Source organism: Ambystoma mexicanum, chromosome 14 (assembly GCF_040938575.1).
Source record: "Ambystoma mexicanum isolate Mex_15411 chromosome 14, UKY_AmexF1_1, whole genome shotgun sequence".
Classification (NCBI taxonomy): Eukaryota; Metazoa; Chordata; class Amphibia; order Caudata; family Ambystomatidae; genus Ambystoma; species Ambystoma mexicanum.
Window position 1 is genome coordinate 594,227,070 of NC_090940.1, and position 16,066 is coordinate 594,243,135.

Genomic DNA, 16,066 nt, shown 5'->3' on the forward strand with positions numbered 1-16,066 from the left:
CCCAAGGGGGAAGGCCCTAATAGGTACAAGGACAGGGAGTAGGGAGACCCCGAAGAAACCTCCCCATTAAGACCTCCCCCTCCAGGTGGCCATCAGAGTCTCCCAAGAGGATTTTAATGGTGACCCAGTTGGAGCGAAGCAAGGAGATTGCCAGGCCCTTGTCAAAACCCTCCTGGAGGAACTGGAGAGTAGCGGGCAGACCAGAATGTAGGGAGGATCCCAGACTGCCCACACCAGGCCCAAAAGTGGCCCCAGTGCCTGTCATACACCTTCAGAGTAGAACGTCGATGAGCATTAAGGATAGACTCGATCACAGGACCCAAAAACCCCTGGGAGACCAACCAAGACCGTGCAATAGCCAAACTGCCCATTGAACCTGTCTGACCTCGAATCCCTGACCCGCCTGAAGGGGACAAGGCCACAGCGGAATCAACCAAGGCTCCTGGGAAAAAAGTTCCAACAGGGAGGGAAACCAGCTCCGACGGGGCCAGAACGGAGCAGTAAACAGCACAGTCGCCCCGCTTTCCCTGATGTGCTGAACCACCTAGGCAAGAAGGGGGAGAGGAGGGAGCACATAAAGGACACACCAAGGCCACTCCACAGCAAGGACATCCACCCCCAATCTCCTTCGGCCAGGAACCAGGAGCAGAAGAGAGGAAACTTTGCAGATGCCGGAGAGGCAAAGAGATCAGGAGCCGGGAGCCCGAACCAGACACAGATCTCTGCAAACACCCTGCCCGACAGATTCAGTTCGGAAGAGTAGGGGAACCTGTGGCTGAGTAGATCCACCCGAGCATTGTCCACCCCCTGACATGAGAGGCCACCAGGGACAACAGGTGTGACACCCCCTGCAACCTATCTGAGCTGCCAGAGCATTCAAGGAACGGCCGGACCCCCCCCTGGCAGTTGACATATCCAAAGCTGTGGTATTGCCCGTCCGGACCAATGTCGCCCGGCCATCCAGAGACATCCTGAAGTACAACAGGGCTCAGAGAATGGCGCACAACTCTCTCCAATTGGACATTTACATCCTATGTTCTGTCACTGGACTACTTGAAGACCTACCTGCTGCAGTCTGTTCCACACTGGAGGGTTTCTCCATTTTTTTTAGGTTTTGTCCTCCGTCACTGAGACTTGTCCTCTCAAGGTAGCCCCCTGGCTGTTCTGTGGCACTTACAGACGGCGGCGTGGCTACCTGGGGAGCCTTACCTCTTCGACGCAAAGCCTCACAAGACATCCAAGGTAAGGCTTGTCGCTGATGGCATCATTGCGATAGAACAGTGCATTCTGTAGGGCAACAAAAGCCAGGTTGTTTAGTAATGGCTGAACTTCCATTGCGATCTCTACTAGCTTCAGTACCAGTGAAAGTAGAGGTTGTAAATAGCGACAGATTGAGAACACAACACTGTGAATCAATCCCATGTCGGCAGCGCAAACAACCTTACACTAGTGGTCAGTGTGTCTCGCATTGTGGGTAGCAGAGTATTTCAGACCCCCGTGGTCTAACAATTACTGCTCTATCCCTTAACATTGATATCAGAGAAAACAATGATTGCTAACTGCATGGGATAGTGTTAGGAAAGTTGACACCCGTTGCCATTGAACTAAGGTGAGTAGCCGACTTATTTTACCAGGGTCCCGGACAGACAGGAGCTCACCCTCTTTGAGCAACAAGTATACACTGTGCCACAAACATAGAGAAATGGGATTTCATCTGAACACTAAACATTGTCTCGCCTACTCAGAGGTCATGCTGAGAGTCCTGAGGAAGCACACTCTCTCAGCAAGAAACATGTGTTGAGCCAATCCTTGTTAAGAATTATGAATATGATTGCATTATCAGCATTTTCGTATTGATTTGCTTGAAGAGGGAAAATGGAGCAACTTCTTGATAATCACCTTCGGCATTCCTTGCACCTGGCGCACCCCAAACCCAGAGGATTACAGACCACGCAACGTCAACTAGTAGGAGACTTGAATAGAAGGGACCACTTCCAGTGGCTTCTGTTAGAGAACAAACTATGTTTAAAGTAGCCTGCACAGGTAAGAAAATAATACAAGGAACCTCCCAGCTTGAATTAATTCTATTATTAAATCTATAATTAGCCTGAATACAACCTGAAGGTTTGTAAGATCTCTGGGGCGCCTACGCAACACTGTTATAAACGGATTATTTACAGTATATATGGTCAGCAGTGGCATTCTAAAAAGAAAACAGGCTGGGAAAAAAATATGATTACTGCGGTTCATATAGAGTACTGGACCCAACAAGAAAAGCTCACTTTATCCAGGCACTCGAATCACTGCAATAGGGGAATCACTTTTAAAGTGCCATCTATCGCCATCCAGCCGACTGGTCAGTCAGGCAGAAACACCCATCAAAATGGCCGCCACTTCTATCCCAACCATACATTTGAAGTTGAGCCGCAAAGGAAGACTGGGGCCATTGAAAAGCTAAGAAAGTCTGCTTTGTAGGAAGAAGCCTGAACTGACTTGGCCCAAAGCAACCTGCCAGAGGACCAGAAGTCGCAAAAAAAAAAATCACGGAATGTTTAGGACAGCCTTGAAAACACTTCAGTTCACACAGGCATGCCATTCAGAAGAACTGTGACAGCGCGCCACTGAAAATGGTTGAAAATTGTTCCGGCTTTCAGCTAACCTCCATTTCACCAACCATGAACAATCAATAGTTTATTTTTTTCGTTGTGAGCATCTTATTAGCCTAAACAAAGCGCCTTGAGCACGAAACACATGTGCGCTGGAAATCTCAATTTGTTCACTTCATGAAATAAATGTTTTGTGCACACATTGGATGACATCTTCCTCATGTATTGACTGTAACACTACAGTGCAGGAAATGAAAGTATGTCGCGTGGAAAGCCCCCCATGCACCAATGTCTTTCCTTAATGAAAAAAGTAGACATTCCTGAACTTATATTAATGAGTGTTGCCTTGGAATGTGACATCAATTCGAACTATGCAAGGAAAGGCACTCCCTCTCGCCTAACCGTTCCTTAAACCTTAGCGATCCGCAAAGCCATATTAACCTCTACTTCCTGCCCACCTCCCTGCCCCCCCTGCACTCCCAGTAGTTGAGTCCGAATCTGCCGGTGAAGGGCTCCTCACGGGGCACAGACAATGTCCTTGAACTACTTTGTGGGAGGCAGAGTGGGAGAAATCAGAATCTGCCCCCAGGCTGACCCCCTCACCGAAAGATGCAACTATGGCAACCAATACCCTCCTTCTGATACTCTGATTAGGACAGAGACAACCTGCAGAGATCGAAAAGGTCCTACCAGAAAAGCACATTTTGTCCTGAGCCCGGCTCCATGAAACTGATCGCCAATCACCAAACGTGAACACTGGCACCCCCCCCCCCCCCCGCCCCAGTTCAGAAAGGTATTAGCCTATGTGACCTAAAACAATTGACCTAATGACCAATTTGATGGAAATTTTGCATGGGTGATTTGGCCTGCGGGGGAATTTGGTCGCATATATTGCCAGATACCAACCCTGGAGAGCGGTGGTTTTGGGAGTGTCCCAAGTTCCCCATGTTTGATATTTTGCAATTTTGGGGGTGCAGGGTTGTCCCCGCCTTCCTTAGAATTGGAGGCGGGGGACCAAAAATAAATAAATGCATGTGCGTTTAAATTTGGCCTGAGCAGATAAATTGCGGTCAGTTTGCCGCCATCAAAAGAAATTCGGTCAAACACATCCAAACCGTTGTCCAAAGAGCAGATGGTAATCAAAAGTGGTATCATTAGGTCAGCCACCTTTTTAGGGATTGCTTCCTACAGAGTAATATGTTCTCCCTACACCTGGCAAGGGGTATCTAGAGCTGAGCGATATAGCGCAATCTGAGTTTCATACAAAGATACATCTACAGGGCCTGTTTGTAGCATGGTCATGCAGTAGAGTGGGCCACAAGGCTGAAGGACCACCACTCACCTGGATCAAAGCCTCCAGCTCCCGCATGGTCACGCACGAGTGCCCGTGCAGGAATTTGGCCTTCTCGATCGTAATCGTGCTCTTCTGGCTGCTTTCGAAGGGCTGCTCGAGGGCGCGGAACACCAGGCCCCCCGTGACCAGGTAGACCACCACCACCACGAAGATGGCCAGCACCGTCTTCCATTTCATCACAGTGTACAAGGCTGACGTGCTGTTGTCCATGCTGGTGACCACTGTGACCCGCGAGGCGACGGACAGTCGGTGGGCCGGGTACAGCCCATTGGTCTTGGGGTCACAGGAGGGCTCCGACGTAGGAACAGCCACTGCAAGGGAAAAGGAAAGAACTTGAATTTAATCACTTTATATTTTTAAGGTAATTTGTGCACCTTTTCTTAATTTTCTTACATAAATAAAACGCCATACACAGTACCCCAGTCAGTTTTCATTGTCGTAAACAAGTAATCTCCTTCCTAGCCACAATTGGGGGTTGTATTCTGCAACGGTTCGGTGTCATGTCATCTATAAACTTCTCACAAGTATTTCTGTTAGAGATTAGGAAAGTCTGATGTGTATCTTTGCCCAGTTGACTTCTTGTTGCTGGACCTTACACCAAGGACTTAGAAAAATGTATCTTAAGTAGGCTTCTCGCTCTTTGTCTCTCTACCTCTCTGACTCTGTGTTTCTCACTCTGTCCCGCCCTGCCTATTTCTCTCTCCCTCTCTTTCTCCCTATCTCTCAATCTATCACTCGCTCTCTCTCATCTACCACTACCCCGCTTTAGCTTTCTCTTCCTCTACATCTGTCTCTTTCATCACTCTCTCCCTTTCTCTAGCTCTTTTTTTTCACTCTCTGCCTCTCCCTGTCTCTCTCAATCACTCGCTCTCTCTCCTCTCCCTCTATCTCTCTAGCTCTCTTTATCTCTCTCTTCCTCTTCATCTGTCTCCTTCATGTCTCTCCTTCTCTCTCTTTTTTCACTCCCTCTATCTCCTTATCTCTCTCAATCGCTCGCTCTCTCTCCTCTCCCTCTATCTCGCTCTCTCTGCCTGTCGCTCTCTCTCGCTCTCTTACTCTCCATCTGTCTCACTCTCTCGCTCTCTGTCCCTCCCTCTCACTTTCTTTCCACATCTCTATCTCCCTGTCTCTCTCTCTCCTTTTCTCTGGATGTCTCTCTTTAGCGCTCATTCACACTCTCTCCATTTCTCTGTCTTTGTCTCCCTACCTCTATTGCCTCTATTGCTCACTATTCCCTCTTGCCCTCTCCCTCCCTCTCTCTCTCTCTCTCTCTCTCTTTCTCCCCCCCTGTCTGCCCCTCTATCCCTCTATCACCAGGCCATTGCTAATCTTTTCCTGACATCAAGGAGTATTAGCTGATGAAAACTCCTTAGGTTATTCCTTCAAATGACAGGATGTCAATCAAGAGAACGTATTGATTAATTTCTATACAAGATCTGACTGTCAAGTGCAGTGTGCAACCTCCTGGTTGCTTCAGCACATTGATCACACACAGAGCAGACTGGCATTGTCACGCGGACCCTTGCCGTGGGTCATGTGATCCAGTCCCAGATACTTGATCGATGGGCGTGGAGGTTGCATTATGTGCAGTGCAGAGCGCGCGAAAGGTCTGGTCCCTCATTGCAAGCGCGGGAGGAATCTGGAGCCGCAAAGGCGTGGTGGGCAACCTCCAGGACTATGACCCCCTCCTCATTGACTATTCTGCCTCCAGATGATGGGAGTTGCATGACCAAACATCTGGAGGACCTGAGGTTGCCCGCCACTGCTATACAGCATGCTGCTTGAAGTGTCGGAAGAACGTACGACAGACATCACCCAAGTAGGTTTATGTGTGGAGTTTTGCCACGCTAGAATGTCTTACATTGCTTAATGCCGGTGGACTTTGTTTAATTAAAAAGAGCACCTGGCAATGCGAATGGCTTATTGAATACCTTGTCAGCCTCTGCCAGCTTGCCCAGTACGAAGTAATGGATTCTGCAATCGATGAGCATTTATGTAGCTGACACCTGAGTGAATGACCCAGCACTGGTATTGATATTGGCTTTCATTAAATTACTCATTGGTATTAGTGTCGTTAGCGGCAGAAGGATACACGCCTGAATCTTCTCGACCTGTGTTTGCAATTGTGACCTGCAGGTGACGAAAATACCTCTGCAGCAGGCGCATTGACCCACCAGCATATTTTACTACAGATTTGAAAGTGCTCTTCCTTCTGGATAATTTAGCGGAATAATCCTGCCTTCTGTTAAACTCTCTCTTACCCTCATACCCCCCTCAATCCCTTATCTGCCTTTCTGAAGCTTTCACAATTTTTGAAGTTTTCTTCAGAATTTTGTTTTTTCCCTGTGCGAGATTCCAACCTTCCAGAGATTTCTCAAGCAAGATCAATTTTCTACCTTTGAAAAGGAGAATCCAGAAGACTAGCTGGGTCAAGATGGCGCCGATATCCCACAAATTTCCTTCCGAAATGAGTGTAGCTCCCACAAATGTATTTATTTATTAACATTTATAAAGCACGCAGGGGCTTCGTGGCGCTGTTACAGACAATCGCTGTTGGTTGCAAAAAACATACTTAGTTACATGACAGTAGAGACAATCTTCGTTGTTGGATAAAAAAAACACTTAGTTACATGACAGTACATAATACATGCAAGGTTGCAAGCAGGGGCGTCATTTGGGGCTCGGCAGGGGTCGCAACTGCGACCCCTGAGGTTTCCCTTGCTAAGCCTGTGGTCTCCCTTGCTACCCCTAAAAAAAAGAATTAAAAAAAATGGTAACAAGTCTTTTTTGTGTTTTTTTTAAGCTCCTGGGCTGTGGCCAGTGCCATGTGGCTCTTTGGTTCGGAATTGGCTGGAATTTATGTTGCGGCCTTAATGTAAACCACTCTAAATTAGAAAGAACAGGAATAACAAATCATTTGTCTTTCTGGAATTATATACAATAATTGCTAGAATCATTAAAGGGGTGAAAGATCATGTTCTATCACTTCTCATGATGTCACTTTGGGGTGGGTCTTCATCAGAGGTCAAGGGCCATGTTATATCACGTCTGCTACCCCTGGCATTTTGGTGCAAGAGGCGTGCAGATGGCAGGGGGAGGGAAGGGGTGTGGGACATGGCCGTGTTAGATGAAGAGTGGTTTTTAGCCCTTTTTGCAGAATGCTGCGAGGGAGGTTTCGCCCCTCCCCCCTCACACCACCGAGTGAGAGAATCCCCCCAGGCCTTGTGTTTCACAGATTAAGAATGTGAGCAATCCTTATACAGCAATGCAGCTTTTGAATCACAATTTAAGCCCCATTCTGAATGATTGTGCTTCATTTTGCAAAAAGCTGTGATTTCATGCAGACGACCACCAAAATTAGCACTGATGCGTCGTTGGGTCCGCTGCATGCAATGTTAACCCTGCATGCATGCAATGTTGTATATTTACACAACGGAGTGGAAAATGCAAGAGTAAAAACAGGTGAAATTGCCTTTAACCTTCCCTTTAATCTTCGGCATTTAAAACATGTCATTGCCGTCTGCAAAGTACTCTTTGCAGGTGTTATATACAATGAATCCCTATTCCATTCGTTTTACACCAGCATGAACATCTCATGCAGGGGGGCGGGGATCACCATCAAGGGGGGTATGTTAAATGGAGGCAAACAAGCAAGGTGTAATGCTTTTATGCCTACATTTAACGCGCTTCCCCATTTTCACGCCGTTCCAAGGCAACCGAGGGGCACCTTGTGGAGCCTGCATTTTCACTTAGCTTTCATCCTCTGTCTTCAAAGAGCACCCGGCTCTACACCTGCATGACATTTTCATGCGGGCGTTAAACCAATGGATTCCCACTGATTACGCCTTGCATTTAGACCTGAACACTAATAGTCGAATTCAATAGCAATCTGTTTGAAGCTACCACCCTGCATGGCGTAACTTGCAGGCAGGGTGTTCGTTTTTACAAGTGTAAATCAGCATTTCATGTGGTTCTGTATATTAATGTGCCATGGCTTCATGTTTTCTGCTTGATATGGGCCTTTCTCGCTTCCCGTAGCGATGAGCAGAGGCGAAGCTCTCAGGAGACTTGGTCTGCTCCGCCAACAGTGGCAGTGGGTATGAGACTGAGGAGTTTTGGGAATTATTTCTGTAAGGAGGCCCCTGCAGTGTAGCGACTGGTGGGAAGGCTGGAATTGTATAAATTGTATCCTGGCGTGGCGCGAAGGGAGAAGCTTGCGGGGAACCAGAGAGAGCAGACCGGCTCTCGGTTGCTGGAAGGGACGTTCCCTGAGGCCATCCTTCTTCCAGTCTGGCCTGTTTTACTCTCCCCATTCCCAGGTCGAGAGTTTGGGCCCGGCTGGAGGCGAGGGAGTAAGGTCGGGAGGAGTGCGCCTACACTGCTGGTGCTGCTCTGCTAGAGTAGAGCCAGGGCGCCATCACGCGTGACTGTGTGTTTCCTGTCTGAGGTAGGAGGTAGAAAGTGAGGCAGAAGATCAGACAATATTGAACTGTTTAGAGGTGTTCTCGCTCGCCGGAGACGCACAGGCGGGCAGTAGCAAGTGTACATTTTTTCGGTCAAAGTGAAGTGGAATGATGAAACAACATTGAACTGTTTAGAGGTATATTCACTCGCCGGCAACGCACAGGCGGGCTGTGGCAAGCGTACATTTTTTCTGTCACATTGAAGGGAGCAGTCACGGTCCGCCTTGTTCTCTTCTCCCCCAGGGTTGCAGCAGAGGCAGGCAGGCTTCTGTATGTGTGGTGGTTTAGTCACTACAGTGTGTAGTGTTCTCGGTCCCCTCTCAAGGGGAAGTTCTGTTGTACATAGGTTCATGGAGGAAGGGGTGAGAGCTAGGTTAAATGAAACGCTCATGCTAGGAGAGGCCAGCACTCCGCCCTATCCAAGTGTAAATATTTAATTATTTATTTACCAGAGGCGAATTGACTCACTCCCAGGTGACCCAATTTATGCTATTCAACCATTTATCTGACCAATGTGACCTGACTGGTTTACCCGTGATCCAAGAGTTAATATTTAATTATTTACTTACCAGAGGAGAATGACTCACTCCCAGGTGACCCAATGTATGATACACGACCATGTATGTAACAGATGTGAACTGACTGGCTTACCCTGAAGGTTAGGAACTGTTTCATGAAACAATGTTCTATTTGAACCATATCTGACATATATAAAGAAAGCTGTCAAGCTGGTAAACTGAAGATAAGGTCTGTGACTGTTTCTTTACACTAGGTGCACCCTAGCCAAGGTTAGCAACCAGGTCTAACATATCTCATAGAAGAGGGCCCACGCTGCCCAGAGCCCGCTATTCTCTCTGAGGGCGGACCATGGTCATCATAAGAGAGCCCACTCATCGCCCCCTGGGATATCATTTTGCACATGTGTGTGGTAAGGTGTGAGTATCCCATTCTCAGGACTCCTACAGGTTGCAGCACACGCCACTTTTCAGATAACCTAGGGAGAAACACCTGACACAAGTAAAGGAGATGTTGCCTTGCTGTACTCTTCAAGGTTACACTCCCCTTTGTGAGTGATGGAAATTGTATGCAGGGTCATGACAAAACGTAAGTGCCATAAAACAGAGAGTTTTTGCAGTGGAGCAGGAATTGCTAGACAGAAACATATTTGCCCCCCCCCCAATGTCCCACGACAACTGCAAAACCTTTGTAGCATCTTCCGAAGCAGTATAGGAAGGTGTAAATGGCCTTGTGCCTTGTATTAATGCCTTTCTATGCCGCTCCACCAGATTCAAAATGGCTCCCATTGTGTCTTTCTATCGTGTGGTAGTGTGGCATGCACGCTACTGGACCCCCAGAAGAAAGCAGTAAGGATTTGTGATCAGGAATTATGACAGAATGTTGTTATTCATTTTTATTTTTTTACACCAAGGATATACAATCTTGTTTGGAAGTGGTTGAACTGGCACAAGTAGAGCCAGTACCCGAGGACGCTTTCAAAAGATACAGCTGTAACATGAATCATTTTGGTTTGGGGCCCCCATGGGGTAGCAGAGGTAAGTGGCAGGCTGTAGATGCTGCTCCATCAGGCGGCTTCATGTACCACCTCTTTGGTTGTAGCCTTAGCTGGGATATCGCGTCACTCCAGAGGGTTTGGCATCCTGGCCTCAGAACATGTAGGCCCTGATGGTTGCCTGGCCAGGCATCAGGTTGCATCTCAGGTACCTCCTGACTTGGGTCAGGCGTTGTAGCTTCAATTAAGTCTTATGCATTTCATTAGTATTAGATGGTGCATCCTCAACTGGGGTACATGTATGTGCTGAGTCCTAGGTTTTGCAGCCTTAATTGTGTCTCGTGTTCGTCCTGAGCCTTAGGTGTCTTAGCCTCAATTGGGTCTTATGTAAATCACAAGTCTTAGGTGCTGCAACCTCAATTGGGTCTCCTGTATATCCTGAGTCTTAGGTGCTGCAACCTCAATTGGCCCTCGTGTATATCCTGAGTCTTAGGTGCTCCAACCTCAATTGGCCCTCATGTATATCCTGAGTCTTAGGTGCTCCAACCTCAATTGGCTCTCGTGTATATCCTGAGTCTTAGTGATTTAGCGTCAATTTGGTCTTGTGTACGTAAATTAGTCTCTGGTGCTGCACCTCAATTGGGTCACATGTTCATCATGAGTCTTCGTGATTTAGCCTCAATTTGGTCTTGTGTACGTCATGAGTCTCTGACGTTGCACCTCAGTTGGGTTTCGTGTACATCCTGAGTCTTAGGTGCTGCAACCTCAATTCGGTCTCATGTATATCCTGAGCATTAGGTGCTGCAACCTCAATTCGGTCTCGTGTATATCCTGAGTCTTAGGTGCTGCAGCCTCAATTGGGTCACATGTTCAACATGAGTCTTGGTGATTTAGCCTCAATTTGGTCTTAAGTACATCATGAGTCTTTGTTGTGGCACCTCAAGTGTGTCTCGTGTAAATCATGATTTGCTGCAACCTGAGTTGGGCCTCAAGTACATCCTGAGTCTTAGGTGTTGCATCCTCAATTGTCCCTCATATAAATCATAAGCCTTGGGTGTTAAAGCCTCAATTAGATGTCATGTACATCCTGCGTTTTAGGTGTTGCGCTTAAATCGGGTGTCCAGTAATCCCGACCCGTAGGCGTTGCAGCCTCAACTGAGTCTCATCTATTTTATGGGAGTTAGGTATTACAGCCTCAATTGACTCTCATCTATTTTATGGGAGTTAGGTATTACAGCCTCAATTGATTCTCATCTATTTTATGGGAGTTCGGTATTGCAGCCTCAATTGAGTCTCATCTATTTTATGGGAGTTGGGTATTGCAGCCTCAATTGAGTCTCATCTATTTTATGGGAGTTAGGTATTACAGCCTCAATTGAGTCTCATCTATTTTATGGGAGTTAGGTATTGCAGCCTCAATTGAGTCTCATCTATTTTATGGGAGTTGGGTATTGCAGCCTCAATTGAGTCTCATCTATTTTATGGGAGTTGGGTATTGCAGCCTCAATTGAGTCTCATCTATTTTATGAGAGTTGGGAATTGCAGCCTCAATTGAGTCTCATCTATTTTATGGGAGTTAGGTATTGCAGCCTCAATTGAGTCTCATGTATTTATGGGTTGAGGTGCCCCTCATGAGGATTGAGTTGTCCAACCTCCGACTGTGTTGATTGACCATCTTAAGCTTTTGGTGTTCCAGTTTAAGATTGGTTGGCAGGCCCAACAGGCGGGTGAGTGTTTTGACTGCAGGTGGTGTGGTGTTCTAGTAGACTTATAAAGGTCGGCCATTGTTTAGTTGCTCAGACAGGTGGTTCCATGGACTACTGTGGTCCAGCGAACCTAAAGGATCTGTCCTCACAGTGGAAATCCGTGGCCCTCACATTAGCGGTCGCCCGAATATTATCCCACCCCAGAGGATTTGACGACCTAATAACTATTGCAGCCCCTGCCTGGTTATAAGGCATGTCTTCCAGTATGGGCTAGAAAAAACACACTCTTAAGACTGGGGAATGCTTCCCACCGCAGGACTCCTATCCTGCCGCGAGCCCTACATGTTCTTCAAAGCAGCATGTCTAGACGGCACATGTCTAGACGGTTCTATGTCATTATTCCGTACGGACGTCGCAGATGGAAAAAGGCTAGTCTTGGTATTCCCATGTCTTTGTCTTTTTTAGCAATACCCCCAAATCCTTTCAACCCCTCTCCTCCCCCAGAACCGCCAGCACCGATTCTCCATCTTGGAAACCCTGGTATTTGGGGGTAAACAGGAATGTCGTGGCTGGTGTTTTTGCTAGACATCAGATTAAGAATATGAATACATTAGTTGGGCGCAATGGGCCTCTGTGAGGGACTCTAGACAGAATGCCTTTCCCGCGGACTATGCTTCTATGTAACACTCTTGGTGAATTTTAGCTGGTCAGATAGTACAGTGACCTAAGCGCTCAGCCCTGATGTCTGTGCTCAGCCTACTGTGGCAGCTTTAAATCCCGGCAGGAACAACTCAGCCTCTCATCCTTCCAAGGTTGATAAATTGAGTATCACTCTGTGGGATAATAATGTCTTCTGTTATTTGAGTGCTCTGAGACCTATGTTGTGTAGCGCTATATACGCTATATAAGAAATACATCATTATTATTATTAAGAAATCTGCCAGATTGACTAACCCACTGTGTGCCATGCTAGACAGGGCAATGCACCCAATGCCAGATGAAGGCATCCAGCCCTTGTGAAACCTCCAGTGCTTCAGACCACTTTGCTGCAATTACTCTCAGAACCCATTGCAGTGATACCACTAGTCCAGAGGTCTGCAACCTTTGGCTCTCCAGATGTTTCGGACTACAATGCCCATGAGATCTGGCTATTGACTATGCTTCTTAGGGATGATGGGAGTGTAGTCCAAACCATCTGGAGAGCCAAAGGTTGCCGACCCCTGCGCTAGTCCTTTGTCTCTTGGAGAAAACCTTCCATCCAGTGAAAGAAAGTGCACAATCCAATAATGTTGATAGAGGACCCACAGTATCAGAGTGGCCCAATTACAGTGTGTGGAATTGTATATAAAACAAAAAAATCTCAGCATGTCACAAAAGTTAACAAAAGACTTTGCAGGAGTAACTTAATAAGGGCAAGTGCAGATTCCTAGTAAACGCTAAACAGAAATATTTTGAGAAAAATATGCAGAAGTTATATATTGTTGTCATTGAGATTTGGCAAGTGTGCAAATGGCAAGTGCGCAAATAACTCTGCTCTGGAGCTCTTCACTCCTCTACCTCTAACTCCCTCAGGGTCAGTCGTTTTTCAAAGAAACGAGCAGGGGGTAGATCTCTATCTTCAGCTGGAGCCTCCCCCTGGAACAGCCTCCCTGCCACTCTAAAACTTGAGGAGAACTATCGCCGGTTCCGGAAGCACCTCAAGACCTTTCTCTTTGCTTCTGCCTTCGCTCCCCCTCTCCCCTGCTGATCTGCTCTCTCTTGGCACTGTGCGCCTGGCCACCCTCTGTCCCCTGGGCCCAGGTACCTACTCACCCTGCCACTCTCCTGCACGGCCTCCTGGCCTCCCCTCGCACTGGGGATTTTGTATCTGTACCCATACAGCCCCCCCATTTTTTGTTCCTTCTTTTTCTGCACTTATCAGACTTGTCCAGTCTGCTGCTTCAAACACAGCACTTGCCACTTGCTGGGTGCACTACCACTGTTTATTGCCCCCATTTTCTATTTATTTTTTATTTATTATTATTTATCTGCTCTCCTCTGCTCCTTACTTTCCACTCTCCCCCTTCCATGCACTTTTTCCCTTTTCCCTTTCCCATGCACTTGCGCGTTCTCAATGTCACTGGGCCTAGTAAGATTGGTGTTTTGTTGTGTTGTTTCTCCCCTTTTCCCCTCCCTTGCCTAGTCGCGCTCCGATACAACTGTTTATGAACGCGATACAAATAAAATATCATATCATATCATATCATGGGCAGTCCCCTTTAGCATGGATGCAAGGTCACCCAGTCATATACAAGTGCACATGCCTGGGCACTCACACTCACACACTCTCACACTCACACACTCACACACTCACTCACACGCTCTATTCCATGCCACTCTAATTTGACCATGGTTTTGGCTGGTAAACTGAACACAGACACTTTTACCAGCTTCTCAATGGTAGATATTGCTGCAAAGGTGGAGACATTAAACATGGATGAAGTGAGTTTTAATTACCTGCCAAAACTAAAATGAATCTCTTGATATTTCCTCTTCTCCGGCCGTGAGGGATCGGCCAGCCTGTGTTGACCTTCTACAGGCTATTTTCCCAATAGATCAACCTCTGGTCTTCAAACCTTTTGTATGGCGGGCCCCCTAGACCTGTATTACTTGAATGTGGGCCCCCACACACTTGCCCCTTTTATTGGGGTGGCTTGCGGAGGTATTGAAGGGCTGGCTGGCATTAGCGGGTATGAAGTGTGACCAGACCTGGGCAGGCAAAGTCAGATGAACTGATCCCAGTGAAGTTAATATGTAGTCTTTGCTTTGTTGGAAGGGTTGGACTGGGCCCCATGGGAGTCTGACATCATCCCAATGAAAGAAGGTTGATGCTCTTCTGGTAGCAGGCTGCTTTGGGACCCTCGTGCCCCAGATCGATTAATTGTAGCAGGAATGGAGCTAGCACAGGTCTCAGCCTGACCACCCTAAAAGGCTGCTCATCAGTGAGGGATTGGGGGACGGGCATAAGCAATGCAGCATAACCATAGGATTCCATGCAAAGTTATATCATCTTTTTGTGGTTTTGGATGTATTACCTTCACTCACTACTTGTCTATTCCTTCCATCTTCCTGCCCATTCCCCTGGCCCCTCTCTGCCTTTCCTGTATCCCCCCATTCTTCACTCTCCATCTCCTGCTCTTTGGCTGCCTTTCCTGCATCCCCCATTCTTCACTCTCTATCCCCTGCTCTTTGGCTGCCTTTCCTGTATCCCCCCATTCTTCACTCTCCATCCCCTGCTCTTTTGCTGTCTTTCCTGTATCCCCCCATTCTTCACTTTCCATCCCCTGCTCTTTGGCTGCCTTTCCTGTATCCCCCCATTCTTCACTCTCCATCTCCTGCTCTTTGGCTGCCTTTCCTGTATCCCCCCATTCTTAACTCCCCATCCCCTGCTCTTTGGCTGCCTTTCCTGTATCCCCCCATTCTTCACTCTCCATCTCCTGCTCTTTGGCTGCCTTTCCTGTATCCCCCCATTCTTCACTCTCTATCCCCTGCTCTTTGGCTGCCTTTCCTGTATCCCCCCATTCTTCACTCTCCATCCCTTGCTCTTTTGCCGCCTTTCCTGTATCCCCCCATTCTTCACTCTCCATCCACTGCTCTTTGGCTGGCTTTCCTGTATCCCCCCATTCTTCACTCTCCATCCACTGCTCTTTGGCTGGCTTTCATGTATCCCCCCATTCTTCACTCTCCATCCACTGCTCTTTGGCTGGCATTCATGTATCCCCCCTTTCTTCACTCTCCATCCCCTGCTCTTTGGCTGCCATTCCTGTATCCCCCCATTCTTCACTCTCCATCCCCTGCTCTTTGGCTGCCTTTCCTGTATACCCCCATTCTTCACTCTCCATCTCCTGCTCTTTGGCTGCCTTTCCGGTATCCCCCCATTCTTCACTCTCTATCCCCTGCTCTTTGGCTGCCTTTCCTGTATCCCCCCATTCTTCACTCTCCATCCCCTGCTCTTTGGCTGCCTTTCCTGTATCCCCCCATTCTTCACTCTCCATCTCCTGCTCTTTGGCTGCCTTTCCTGTATCCCCCCATTCTTCACTCTCCATCCCCTCTTCTTTGGCTGCCTTTCCTGTATCCCCCCATTCTTAACTCTCTATCCCCTGCTCTTTGGATGCCTTTCCTGTATCCCCCCATTCTTCACTCTCCACCTCCTGCTCTTTGGCTGCCTTTCCTGTATCCCCCCATTCTTCACTCTCCATCCCTTGCTCTTTTGCTGCCTTTCCTGTATCCCCCCTTTCTTCACTCTCCATCCACTGCTCTTTGGCTGGCTTTCCTTTATCCCCACATTATTCACTCTCCATCCACTGCTCTTTGGCTGGCTTTCATGTATCCCCCCATTCTTCACTCTCCATCCCCTGCTCTTTGGCTGCCTTTCCTGTATCCCCCCA

The 16,066-nt window shown here is 47.7% G+C and overlaps 1 protein-coding gene across 5 annotated transcripts in view; it reads right to left on the reverse strand.

Annotated features, from left to right (window-relative positions):
• The window catches only part of KCNK10 (potassium two pore domain channel subfamily K member 10), a 387,448-nt gene that overhangs the window by 154,266 nt on the left and 217,116 nt on the right, over nucleotides 1-16,066 (reverse strand). For all 5 annotated transcript variants that reach the window (XM_069637940.1, XM_069637943.1, XM_069637941.1 and 2 more), the window contains one exon: nucleotides 3,949-4,271. In XM_069637940.1, the coding sequence (XP_069494041.1) occupies nucleotides 3,949-4,271 (323 nt within the window). The remainder of the gene's footprint in view (nucleotides 1-3,948; nucleotides 4,272-16,066) is intronic.